Genomic DNA, 13,817 nt, shown 5'->3' with positions numbered 1-13,817 from the left:
TCCACTAGGATGAACTATACTTAAAAACTATATAAATCTTAAAAGGCAAAAAAACCCAGAATAATTTGAATGTAGTATATTATGTGGCATGGTCATCTAGGAATGTATTGAAACTCACACACCTTAATTTCTTTTAATTGTAGACTTGTATTGTGCATTATAGAAATAATAAGAAATGAAAAAAATATTTAATCTGCATGAGGCTGGGAGAATTGAGATCACTGTCTAAACTGAAAGTTGACCAGGATACAAAGCTCATATTGTTACGTGCTTAGAACCTCCTGTGAGATGTCTATGCAGCTGAGGTTTTTGTTGTTTCCTGCCAAAATCTAAAGCCCTGTGCCAAATGATGACCTTGACTCTTAACAACTTGCTCAACGGTTTGTTGCTAAAATTTTATTATAATCAAATTGCACTTCTTTGATTATAGTTTCTTTAAAAAAAAAAAAAAAATCTGACCAGAAGAGAGTTATTTGGCAGTTGGGTGTGAACATAATTTGTAAATATGGTTCTTGATGTTGCTACCCAACCTTTGCAAAGATCCTTAGACTAACGTTGTTTTGTAGGATTCTTGTTACACATTTCCTAGGCAAATAATAGCAGAAGCCCCCTGTTTTCTATTTAAGTTGAGCTGTTTGTAGTACTGCTGACCTCTTGGTCACATTCAAGCTCAGGCTGCACTTGCTATTTTTAAGATTTCCTGGCCTTTTCCTTTCCCCATCAAACTTTCATTTTAGCTTTCCAACTTGAGAACAAGCAACTCCTCCCTATCCAGTACCGGTGTGCAGTATATGTTACAGTTCACTTGTCTGTAAAGTACGTAGTGTTTCTGCGGGTGGAGGAGATCTGCAAATAAAAACTTTCTTCTTTTGGCTTTTTTTTTTTTTTCTTTTGTGTGTAACAATATTGATAAGTTTATTGCAAGTGCTTAAATGGTTATTGCTTTTGAAGAGCTACATCAAGATCCTGTTCTGGAGCTCAGGGGTAATTTAATAGCAGGACAGGGCATGGGGTAAGCATTAGAGAGATTAATAAAAGAGATGTTTGGCTAATTGGGGAGAGGGGGGTTCATATAGTTGGTATTTGGGAGTTTTGTGCTCATTCCAGTGCTGGACAGGAAGCATGAGACACAATTCAGGGAGTATGTTTCACAAAAATTTTGAAATCATAGTTAATTGTGCAACATTTTAAGAGTTTAATTTTTGTTAGATAGCTTTTGCTTGGCTAAGGAGCGTTAACATTGTGCGTTTAACGTATTGTTTTCTAGGTTAACTTCTCAGCCTGGTGCTACACTACCAAATGGACGTAGCTTATGTAAGTGTATTCCAGTGGACCCCCTTGTATCTACTTTTATGTTTAACAAATTTATGCCAATGATTTTCAATTGTACATATTTTTGATAACTTTACTGATTGCTCTGACCATTTTGACCAGAAAAATTACTGTTTTGGCTCAGTTCTCTTCTGTCAACATCTTAGATGTTCTCTATGGACATGGGGAACATTCTCAGATGAAATTCCATTTCTCTTCTCAATTCAGACCTCTTGGCCATGATTTTGATGTTTTCCTTGATTCCCAAATTTACTGTTATGGACTAATTTTGGCCTTCCTCTCCCAGCTGGTCTCTTTAACTTACTCTCTTTGCTTATTTAAGATTTGGCCTTTTTTGGCTCTTAACATTACTGTACTACTGCTTTAGAGACCTGCCTTGTCTGCAGCTCCTGCTCCCTTGGAACAGTTTTCCTATATATTTCTGCCTTATAAACTTGCCATCTCATTTCATATCTCAGCTAAAAAACACATCTGTCTTTCATGTCCCTTTCTCATAGATACTGTCTCCTTTAGTTCTGTGTTGACTATGTAAATGTTACTCCATTAAACATTTTTGGTATTTTCATTATTTATTGTAGTGCCTAAGGAACAATCAGGAGTGGGATCTTTTCTTGTTTGGCACTCTACAGAGTAGCTGATGCAGATTTCCTTGCAAAATCAAATGTGTTGTATCTGACCTATGAAACCTATTGATACTGGTTTTGAAGGACTAAGAAGTGAAACTGTGGGCCAAGTGTGGATTTTAGTCTTGATGTTAAGTTTAAAAAAAAATTAAATGGGTATTTGAATGCCAAATTTTCATCATAAAATATGATTTGTTGTATAAGGAAACAAGCTCAAGTCTGAAGAAATAGCTTGTAAAACATCACTGATAGGAATTTTGAAAATTTTTTTTCCTAGTGAATATAAGGATGCTCATACTGTACTCCATAATGACTTTTGGTTTATTGTCCTTGCTAAGTATTCTGCTTATTAATTCTTGTTTGTGAAAATGTTGTTTCCTGCATTTTGAAGTAGTAATACAAATTTCTCTTAGCTCTCAAAAGCCATCCCCTTCGAGGGGAAAAAAAGGGAGATGGGGACCATGCTTGCATAAACGGAGATATAGAAGTCAGAAAAAGTTGTCGGTCCAGGAAAAACAGATTTGAAACTTTGAATCAGAGTTTATTGTTTGATCAGCTAGTAAACAGGTATGTGGGGATACTTCAGTTGTATTCACAAAGCGTCTTGATGGTTTTTAAAAAAAAGTTAGAAAACCTGTCTTCTAGTGCCATCTAAGTTTTTGGCTACGGGAAAATACTAGTATTGAGGCAAGCTAGGTTGTGGTTTGAAATCAAAGTGCTGGCTCCTGTGCTGTAACTGCCTAAGTCACCTGTGCTGTAAATGCAGAGCAGCTTACCTGCCTTTCGTTGAGGAGTAAGCTGCTTCGGCTTTGCCCCGGGAAAAAGCGTGGACGGTGGCGGTTAATGCAGAGTGGCTAACGTGCTCTGAATCCACACCCTAGTTTGTCTCTCAGTAACCTATTTCTGCAGCGATACCCGAAATGTGATGTGAATTGGTGATCTATAGTGTTGATCTAGGGATCAGAAACAATGCTTGGAAGCCTTGTAGATCTTGCTTGTGTGATTTTGATCATAAAATATCAAAAGTTTGTAGTTTTCTCTTGTTTTTTTGTTTTTATTTTTTTTTACCATTTGTTAGTAATTCACACAGGATGGGTGTCACTTTTTGACATTTACAGTGCAGACAAAGTAGGTCAGAGAGGGAGGCATGGTCTGGTCTGAGCACAGGAATGGGAGCCAGAAATATTTTTCTTGAAATACTATTTCTTTGTGGCCTTGGGCAGGTCACTTAATGTTTCAATTATCCCGCCTGTAAAATGGGTTCTAATAGTCACGTTTGTGAGAGACTGCTTGGTAGTGTTTGGAAAATGATTTAAAAATAAATGTTTAATTGCCAAGTATGATCTTTATTGCTAAATGTATACTGTTGAATCTTTTTGATTTAATTTTTTTTCAATTTACTCAGTAACTAGATGGTATCAGTTTAAAAATTTATATTGAGTTACATTTATTTTTCTAGTTGCAGTTGAATCTCCCTCTCTTCATCAACAATAGGAAAAAGTCTACCATGAAGATTGTAATTTGATAAGATCAGGGTACTGAAGTCTACATATGAACTTATATTGATACAGTGTGTCCAATAATCTTTGGAGATTTTTAAGAACAGGTTAGAAAAACATCTGTCAGGAATGATTTAGGTGTTACGTAGTTTGTTCTTACCTGGCAGAGGGGGTGGACTTTTCCAGGTCCCCTCCAAAAATATTTTCGTTGATTATGAACTACAGCTTGATTTTTACTTGCAGTAGATATGTCACATATCACAAATATTTTAGAAGAATTGTTTCTAAATTCAGGGGGCACTTGTAAGGAAATCATTTTGAATCCTATTGAACTTGGTGGCAAAACTTTCATTGACTTATTTCTGGCCAGGATTTCAGTGTTTAGATTTTACGTTTGAAGAGCTGATAAGAAGGCGGCGACTTTTGCTTCCTTCCTCCAGCTGTTACACAATTATAGTAGAAATCTGGGGGAAATCTGCCATAATCGCCACCGAGAGCAGTAACTAGGTGGTTATGACAAGTGGCCGAATAACTCACTTTGGCTGGCTGATAACCTGGTTTTTTTTTCCTTAGCAGTAGTGCATCTTGGCCAAGATTATTATTTATACACCACCGTTGTTTTGCCAGCTCTTTACAAATATGTCAGATAATTGCTGTTCTAAAGAAATTGGAGTGTAATTAAATAATAGATGAGAAATGGTACAATAGTAAGCTCAAATAATGAATGGTGGAGTTCTAGGTGTTACTGACTTAACTTTATTATTATTATTATTATTATTTTTTTTACATTCCTTTACTTATTAGTGTCTTTCTGAGGCCAGGGTAAGAAATTACAAAGCTCACAGGACAGAGGCATTGGGTTGCTTTTGCAATATTAATTATGTGGATAAAAACTTTTACTTTCTTATTCTGTCAATCTGGCACCTTCCTAGAGCAGTACCATTCACAAATTTATAAACCATAATCTACACTGAGCAAAAACAAACAAACAAACCTTTACAACTTTACAGCCTAATTTGAACCCATAGCATTATTAGGTGGTCTTATACTCTTTAGTTTATATTTTGTAGGTTCATCTTTCAGTTTTCTTTATTACGGTTGGTTTTGTAGTTAATTGATAGATTCAGGAAGTTACCCTAAAATTTTCAGATTTGAATTAATTTGTATATTTACTCAACATGTAGCTCTTGGAATAGCCTTAAAAGACCATAGAATTAGATGTTTTAAATTATTGTATGCTATGTGAAAACTTCTGCATGTCTACTATTTCAAGACTGAAATCTTTTTCGTTAACTTGCATGTGTTTTAGTACTGCTGAAGCTGTCCTACAGGAAATGGATAATATTAACATCAGGAGAAACAGGCGGTCTGGTGAAGTAGAGCGACTGCGAATGTGGACAGACACAGAATTTGTAAGTGCGGAGTGTCTCAGATCTTTGATAAAAGTCACAGCAAGTGGGGGGCCTGGGCTTTTTGTGTGTCTGCATACATCTGTCTGTAGCTGTATTAAAAGGTTTCAGAACTTCTTCAGTGGATAACATAAACAAAATTTGGATAAACTCAAATTCAGAACAAAATCCACAGATGTTATATGTATTTTATAAAAATACTGGATCGTGTTTTCTTTACTGACATATTGATTGCCATATGCTCTTGATACATTGTGGTGGTGCTTCTTGGTTTGAAGTGTAGTCTGATAGTCTGCAGACAGACCTAGGGACCGTCATCTGTTTTATTCTCTAATACAGCTTGATACTGATATTAACTGTGTATCAGATAGACTAGATACTACCTGAGAGACTTATTTCACCAACTGTTAAGTGAGTCTGCTTTTGTAGTCCACCTGTGGAGGGCTCTATTGATAAAACACTTGGGGAATAGAAATTGTATGTAGTGTTACTTATTGAACTGTGGGCTGACACTGTAAGTGACATGGGACAGTGCTGATTAAGAAGTAAATTAATTTTATTCCAGGAAAACATGGACATGTATTCTCGAGTGAAAAGGAGAAGGAAATCACTGAGGAGAAATAGTTATGGTATTCAGAACCACCATGAAGTGTCCACAGAAGGGGAAGAAGAAGGTATGGATTGTACAGAATTGTAAGGGCTTGTCTAAAATACTTATATGACAAAACTGTCCTGAAAATAAAATTAAGAGAGCAATATGTTGTGCTACAGAAAGTAACTTGGTTTTGGATCTGGATTTGCAGTTACTAAATAGACAAACTAACAAGTCTGTTGCAAATACACACTCTAGAAACTCTCTTTAGCAAAGTTTTGGGGATCTCTACAAATAGTTTTCCTTAAACAAAAGCAACCCGTGTTTACCTGAAAGTAGCAGAACAAAGCCTGGTTTCTAAATATATATGTACTACATTCCCTTACTCATGTTTTTCCTAGCACTAAATAACTGGAACTTTCCATATATTTCCTGTAACAAACTTCTGTGGGGAAATGAGGACATGTTGCATGTTGTCTGCAACTATGTGTGTTCTCACTGCCTGGCCGTTTCTCATATGCTGGCTGACTGTTCCCAGAAGGAATGTACGATAGTGAATTCTGCATCGTTCCTTTGGTGAAAGCATTAATACGGGTCTGTCTTTTCTATGCATCTACTGAGTTTTAGAAAGCTTGCAGGGACACGACTGTGTTTGAAATTCTGCCTTCCTTTCTTCTGAAATCTGGATGAACCTGCATGAACATGGTCAATGGGTTCAAAAATTCTTGGAGAAAGAGGGGTTGATGGCTAACTTGACTTGCATGACCAATGACATGCTTGGTTTGCTTAAGAAATCAGATTTAAACTTTGTTTCAGAGATCCAGAGTGCAGCTAAAAGTGTCTCTTGATTCTAAACTGAAATATTGCTGTAGGAAGTATGGTCTGTCCCAGTTAATAAAAATGCAGTCTCAATTCTGAGATCCAGGGGCAGAAATACTGACCATATTAATAAGCTGGATCTAGGCGATACCTTTATACAGTCTGTTTGCTTGAAAAAGCTTTGTGTAAAAACTAGATTGTGAATCTTAAAGTTGGACTTATTTTCATTCTATGTCAAATATTTGATTTTCCCAGGCTACAATAGGAAAAGAGAGAGAAGAAAGGCATTTTTCTTGATTTGAGGAATAATTACTCAAGGAAAAAGATGGCATACAATGAACGATAACTACTTTACTACGCAAATTAATTTGACTATGTTTATTTTTCTTTCTATTGCTACTCCAGAACCTTCTGTGGGAAACTGGAAGACAGTATGACAATGTACTGTAGGTTTATCTTGGTTTTCAAATTTCCAGTGATTTACTAATTAGTGGTAATTAATAGGAGGGGTATAACTCTCAGTGGCCATTTATTTATATATATATATATATATATTTTTTTTTTTTATGGTGAAGATAGCTCTGAAATCAAGAAGTAGATGCGTTTTGAAAAAAATTTTTTTCCCCCCAATAGAATCTCAGGAGGAAGATGGAGATATAGAAGTAGAAGAAGCCGAGGGAGAAGAAAATGATCGACCTTATAATCTAAGACAGAGAAAAACTGTGGAAAGATATCAGGCCCCTCCAATAGGTGAGGAACTAGATCATGCTCATTCAATCCTGCTCTGCTGACTTCCCAGACTTTCCAGAAAACCATGGGTGAGGGAAGGGAACTTGGATGACCGCTCTTCATCCCGGACATGCAGAGCTTAGTTCCTTCTTGCTTTTGTTCACCATGTAACTAAGACTACAAGGAACATCTGTGAAGAGTGAATTGTGGTGGTATTCCTAGTTCTTGCGATCTCATTTGATTTTGCAAGTACTGCCATGTGCTGGTTCAGTGTTGGAGGTGAATGGGGTTTAGGATAAGAAATAGTTGGCAGAAGTTGAATTCGGACAGCAAGGTAGTTGTGCTTTAAAAAAAAAAAAAAGAAAAAAAAAGGATAATTAGGTATAAAAAAGGATGATTGTTATGCCTGCCTCTCTTATTGAGTAGTAAGCCTAAATCATAACTCTATCTGGAATTGCATAGCAACAGTCACCATGTTTTGCCTAGGTAAGAAATTATGATACTTTATATAATGTACTCTGAGCATATCTGTTTTGGATTATAATGATGTATGCAGTGTGCTGCACTTTAAGGCAACTTGGAAATTAAGACTGCAATAGAGGAATGCTGTGGTTTATTTGTTAAGTGAAATTTCAAAGCATCCCATACTACCATCTGTCTAGTGGTTTCTGTATGGAGTTTCATATCCTGCAAATAAACTAAAAATGCTAGTGCCTTGGATGAATTCTATTCTGTGCTATGCCAGCTACAGCTGTAATTATTTTAGGAGGCTGAGGTGGAATTCCCTTGACTGTAGCAAGGTAAGTTTGGAGAGAGCGGATTTCATAAGGGATTTTTTTTCTTTTCTTCTCTCCTCTTAGAGTATTTTCTTAATTTGAGCTTTTGAAGAAACTAGTGATTAAAAATTATTGATAAGACAATGATCTAGTGCATTTGCAGCTGCATTTGGACTAGTTTTATTCCGTAGTAATTGATGCTACAAGCCTGTAACTTCTCTTCTTCAGTGCCAGCTCATCAAAAAAAGAGGGAGAATACACTGTTTGATATTCACAGATCTCCTGCAAGAAGAAGCCATATCAGGTAACTGCCAACCTTTTTGTAGGTAGGAGCCGTTTGCTTTCCCTCAGCACATTTCTGTTAGGTTTTTATTTTAAAAGCTTTGTGAATGAGTTGTACAGTTCATTCACACATGTGTATGGGTCTTGATTTGTGTCTTAGGTTCAGAACCTGATCAGCATACAAAATAAATCTCATAGCACTTCATAACACCAGTAGAAGCTTTGTGATAAGCGATCTCCTCAACAAAGACTGGAGACAGGTGTGCTACAAGTACTGGAGAAGAGTTGTTTTGCACACTAGCTTTTTCTGTAAGGACTTACATGAGGTGTTCACATTCAAAGCAGCACTTAAAAAATATTACTGCAACTTATTTTTGTAGATTGAACATTCTGTAGAAATGAGATTTGTTAGTTTTCTTCCAGTTCAAATTGCATTCAAGTAATATTAACCATATTAATAAATATTAACGTTCTAAACATTTAACATCAAATTTAACATTAATTAATTAACAATATTAATTAATAACATATTAACCAAATGTGATTTTTGACTCTTCTGTGTCAAAGAAATCTGGTCAAGTAGGCTTGGAAAACTATTGAAAGACTTTATTTAACATAAGATCAGAAGTTAACACATTTTTGTAGCAATAGACTTGCTCAAAAATATAAACATTGCAATGAATGGAATCCTTTCTTTAGAAATACCCTCTTGCTCTGACACAATGCTGTGATCCTATTGCATACTGTAGACGGGACTGTGTAAAAGCATGCTACAGTCTTAGCTGAAGCTCTTGTTGCCCAATTTGATGGAAGAGGGAATATGAAATAAAATATTATTAGAATCTTGTGATTCTATTAGCATCTTTTTAATGTTTAACAACATATAATTTTGAAGAGCACTTTACAGTTATTTTATTGCTTGAATTTCTTATTGACATTTTGTTGCATAGCCTCTGAACTTTTATATAAGGGATAATCACCTCCAAACTGTTTATTTTTTCAGTTTTAGCATGCTTATTGCTCCACTCTCATTTTATCCTGTCTTATCAGGGTATTTAACACTCATAAAATTTCGTAGTAATTGCATGTTGTTCTTTCTGATTTTTTTAAAAAATATATATATATTTTTGGTAATCAGACAGTAAAGTTGGTTGGCCTTGTTTTCCTTTGGAAAAAACAGCTAGTCAGTGCATTAACACGTTCATATAAATGGTGCAACTCACTGTGTTTACAGCAAAATAACAGAAGCTGGATACTAGTAAAAATTCGTGTATTTCATGAAGATGATGCAAACTTCTTTCAGACTGAAATCAAACTGCACACCTTTATGAAAGAGACACCATATGCTTTAGGAATTATGGAATTAAAAAAAAAAAAAAAAGAATATTTAAAGGGAAGTATCAAACTGAAGAAGGTGACCTGTTCTTGATATTTCTGTTATGTTAGAGGCAACTAATGTAGTTCGAAACTTTATTAGGAAAGTTGCTGTCTGATAAACTTTTAATAGCTTAACAGTTGAATACTTGAACTCACTTGCTGAGGTAACATGGGCTAGACCATGTCTTACAGGGATCTACAGTTTCAGTAACATTTACGTTGAAATCAGACATTTCTGGAACAACATAAGAATATAGAAGCTTCCCCCACAGACTATTCTGATACTTATTAATAAAACAAAAAGTACATGCATGACTTAAACCTGAGCAGTACTATACTTGCCCTTTTAGTTTGCCTTTTATAAAAAGTCAAAATATGCTGTTCCACTGTGAAAAGCACTCTTGAGTTTTATGTTTATTTTGCTACTTAAATAGGAGAAAGAAGCATGCCATTCACAGCAGTGATACAACCTCTTCAGATGAAGAACGTTTTGAAAGAAGAAAATCTAAAAGCATGGCCAGAGCAAGAAATAGGTACAAAAATATCTTTTGTCTTTAAGAGGGTTTGATTTTTATTTATTTATTTTTTTTATTTTATTATTCATCAGAGATTAAGCAGAACTGCAGACTTTTTGATTCTGTCTGTGACTACCTGCAGACACAGTGCAGGAGGGTTGCTAGTTAGGTATTAACAAGGATTTTGGAGTCTTGTGAGTAGATAATTAACAATAAAGATAAAAATCAAAAGATAACTCAGCTGAATCAAATACAGATTTATTATAAGACACAACAGCTTATGTCAGTTAAAAATGGATTTTAGTTGCTGGTGTAAAAATGAGAGTCACGCTGTTACTTGGTCCCAGTTACTTCAGTTGTACTCCCAAGGGCTAGCTCCTCTTCTTATCTCTTATTTCTTCCTGTTGTGTAGTATGTGCATTCTGTGTGTGTATGTGTGTGCGCGCACACACATACACAGCAGGGAGTGTTTTACCTTGCACTTATTCACTCGTCATCTATAAGCGGAAGGTCTGTAACGTATGTCAGTAAATCAACTTACTACTATAAATATATTAGTATGAGAACTGAACAGGAAAAAAAGAAGTGTTTTCACTGCTGCTTTTTTCCGTCTCTTTGTCTGCCATGCTGTTCCTTTTTCCTCTGTGAAGTGTACCAAAGCCATGGACAACTACCAAAAGAATACTGCAGGTTCAACCTGTATCTTACTGGTATCTATCTTCCTCCCTTTCTCTGTGTTTCATCTGATGTAGTATGTCTATAAAGACTTATGGCTTCTTTATATGCCCTAAGAAGCTGAAACAGGTGCATGTGAGTTAAAAATATTTCTTGCAGATCAAGACTCATCTTGCAGATGGACTCTAATGAGCTATATTTTTTAAAATCTGTTTTACTTGTATTGATGCATTCTATTAATCCTTTTCTTGCCCTGCTGAATTTATGCAGTTCATCACTGCCAGTGGAAAAGCTCTTGTTCTTTTAGTCCATATTGTTTCTTCTGTGCTTGATCAAAATAGTGTAACCTGTTTAGCTCTCCAGACTGAAATCTCTGTTTGCCAGCATAGAACTATCTTTGAATATAAGGAGCTTCCAGGTATAGATGAATAATTATCAAAAAAAAAAAAAAGGTTAGTTTTGATTACCTTGTCAATTCAAGAAGGTCAGCTTTGTAGCTACTCTCAGTTCAAAATGATCCATAGAAAAATATGAATTTTTTTTCATTCTTTTAACTCAGACTGAATTTTATTCTTCCCTTTTTTTGTTGATTGATAGATTTGAAATTGAATGATTAAATGAAAGCAGTAGGATGAAAATCAATCTGATAGCCTTCTATGATGGAATGACTGGCTGGGTAGATGAGGGGAGAGCAGTGGATGTTGTCTGCCTAGACTTCAGCAAGGCTTTTGACACTGTCTCCCATAGCATCCTCATAGACAAGCTCAGGAAGTGTGGGTTAGATGAGTGGACAGTGAGGTGGATTGAGAACTGGCTGAATGGCAGAGCTCAGAGAGTTGTGATCAGTGGCACAGAGTCTAGTTGGAGGCCTGTAGCTAGCGGTGTCCCCCAGGGGTCAGTCCTGGGTCCAGTCTTGTTCAACTTCTTCATCAATGAGCTGGATGAAGGCACAGAGTGCACCCTCAGCAAGTTTGCTGACGATACAAAACTGGGAGGAGTGGCTGATACACCAGAGGGCTGTGCTGCCATTCAAAGAGACTTGGACAGGCTGGAGAGGTGGGCAGAGAGGAACCTCATGAAGTTCAACAAAGGGAAGTGCAGGGTCCTGCACCTGGGGAGGAATAACCCCATGCACCAGTACAGGTTGGGGGTTGACCCGCTGGAAAGCAGCTCTGCTGAGAAGGACCTGGGAGTGCTGGTGGACACCAAGTTAAGTATGAGGCAGCAATGTGCCCTTGTGGCCAAGAAGGCCAATGGTCTCCTGGGGTGCATCAGAAAGAGTGTTGCCAGCAGGTCGAGGGAGGTGATTCTCCCCCTCTACTCAGCCCTGGTGAGGCCACATCTGGAGTACTGTGTCCAGTTCTGGGCTCCCCAGTACAAGAGGGATGTGGCACTACTGGAGCAAGTCCAGCGAAGGGCCACAAAGATGATTAGGGGACTGGAGCATCTCTCTTATGAGGAAAGGCTGAGAGAGCTGGGCCTGTTTAGCTTGGAGAAGAGAAGGCTGAGAGGAGATCTTATCAACGTGTACAAGTATCTGAAGGGAGGGTGTCGAGAGGATGGGACCAGACTCTTTTCAGTGGTGCCCAGCGACAGGACGCGAGGCAATGGGCACAAACTGAAACACAGACACTTCCATCTGAACATGAGGAAAAACTTTTTCACTGTGAGGGTGACAGAGCACTGGAACAGGTTGCCCCGAGAGGTGGTGGAGTCTCCTTCTCTGGAGATATTCAAAAGCCGCCTGGATGCAATCCTGTGCAATGTGCTCTAGGTGACCCTGCTTGAGCAGGGGGGTTGGACTAGATGATCTCCAGAGGTCCCTTCCAACCTCAGTGATTCTGTGATTCCGTGAAAATTGGTTAAGATGATAACCATTTTAATTTATTGGAAGAAGCCATTTAAGAAGCCATTTTGGCTCTGACCATTCCAGCAGTTGTTGATTTCTTTTTTTAAAATCAAAACAATCGAAATAGAACAATATATTTCTTTTTCTTTGAACAGGTGCTTGCCTTTAAATTTTAGAGCAGAAGACTTAGCTAGTGGAATCCTGCGAGAACGTGTAAAAGTTGGGGCAAGTTTGGCAGATGTTGACCCTATGATTGTTGACAAATCGGTAGGTTCTGTTAAGACTTCTTTTTTCTTTCCCCAATTATGGATAAGCAGAATTTACCACAGCCCTTCATTAGAGTTGAAGTAAATCCATAATAAACTCATGAATCTTTTTGGTTTGTTCCAAAGCTGTTGTCCATTTATTACGTTGAGCCACAGAGCACTTGCTTGTGGCCTGTGGGTAACCACCAGGCTGCATACATATAAATAAGCCAAAATGTCAAAATCACAACTATATTTCTGTAGTTAGTCTGTTCCATTACCTGTAATAGTAGAAGTTGTGATATTCTGAGCAGTGGAAACATCATGGAAATGCTAGTAGTGATCACCAGGGCTTCTTAGCTCAGTGCTAGCTGTGTTGTGGGTCCCGTGCAGCCTTTATGCAGGACCTCCGCGTTGGTGCGCGCTCTCACCAGTCTGAGAAAGGGAAGGTTGTCGAGGACACCCAGCTTGGCTCAGCAAACAGCCTGTTTGGAGACAGTGGTGCATGTTATTTTAGGCTCTGTGATGTGAAGAAGCTGCTGAATTACTTGTAGAGCTGAGCTGTTATCTAGAAGTACTTCAGCTATGTTTGTTATGCTGTGCCTGAGCTTAAAAATGCTCTTGGACCTAGGCTGGATCCCTGTAGGTTTACGGGCATCACTGATGCGGTTAATATACGAACCGGATAAACCTCATATGAGTAACTGAGTTGACTTTCTCAATGTTTTTTACACTTTCAAGATTTAGTGGATACATATTTTAATATTTTTGATGAATACAATGTTATTTGTAATTTGTTTTTAAATATATTATTTAAAAAGTAAGTCTCTTTTGTGAAAAGCTGGTACTGTATATGCTTTTTTTTTTCTTAAAGGTGCGTTTTGATAGTATAGGGGGATTGAGCCATCATATACTTGCACTTAAGGAAATGGTAGTGTTTCCTCTTCTCTATCCAGAAATATTTGAAAAATTCAAAATTCAGCCACCAAGGTAGGTGAATTTGCTTGTTGCTATGTTTTTATTTCATTGAACTCTGAAGAATACTTCACTTGAAAACATATAGGAGATTAATTCTTTCCCTGAAGTGTTTGTAGT

At 37.2% G+C, this 13,817-nt stretch overlaps 1 protein-coding gene across 2 annotated transcripts in view; it reads left to right on the top strand.

The window, feature by feature from the left end:
* The window catches only part of ATAD2B (ATPase family AAA domain containing 2B), an 83,242-nt gene that overhangs the window by 16,549 nt on the left and 52,876 nt on the right, over positions 1 to 13,817 (top strand). For both annotated transcript variants that reach the window (XM_067294348.1, XM_067294347.1), the window contains exons 3-11: positions 1,268 to 1,314; positions 2,369 to 2,522; positions 4,764 to 4,866; positions 5,429 to 5,537; positions 6,908 to 7,024; positions 8,008 to 8,083; positions 9,873 to 9,971; positions 12,633 to 12,744; positions 13,597 to 13,712. In XM_067294348.1, coding sequence (XP_067150449.1) covers positions 1,268 to 1,314; positions 2,369 to 2,522; positions 4,764 to 4,866; positions 5,429 to 5,537; positions 6,908 to 7,024; positions 8,008 to 8,083; positions 9,873 to 9,971; positions 12,633 to 12,744; positions 13,597 to 13,712 — 933 coding nt within the window. The remainder of the gene's footprint in view (positions 1 to 1,267; positions 1,315 to 2,368; positions 2,523 to 4,763; positions 4,867 to 5,428; positions 5,538 to 6,907; positions 7,025 to 8,007; positions 8,084 to 9,872; positions 9,972 to 12,632; positions 12,745 to 13,596; positions 13,713 to 13,817) is intronic.

The sequence above is a fragment of the Apteryx mantelli genome, chromosome 3, assembly GCF_036417845.1.
Source record: "Apteryx mantelli isolate bAptMan1 chromosome 3, bAptMan1.hap1, whole genome shotgun sequence".
NCBI lineage: Eukaryota > Metazoa > Chordata > Aves > Apterygiformes > Apterygidae > Apteryx > Apteryx mantelli.
This window is presented reverse-complemented; position numbering and strand designations above follow the sequence as displayed.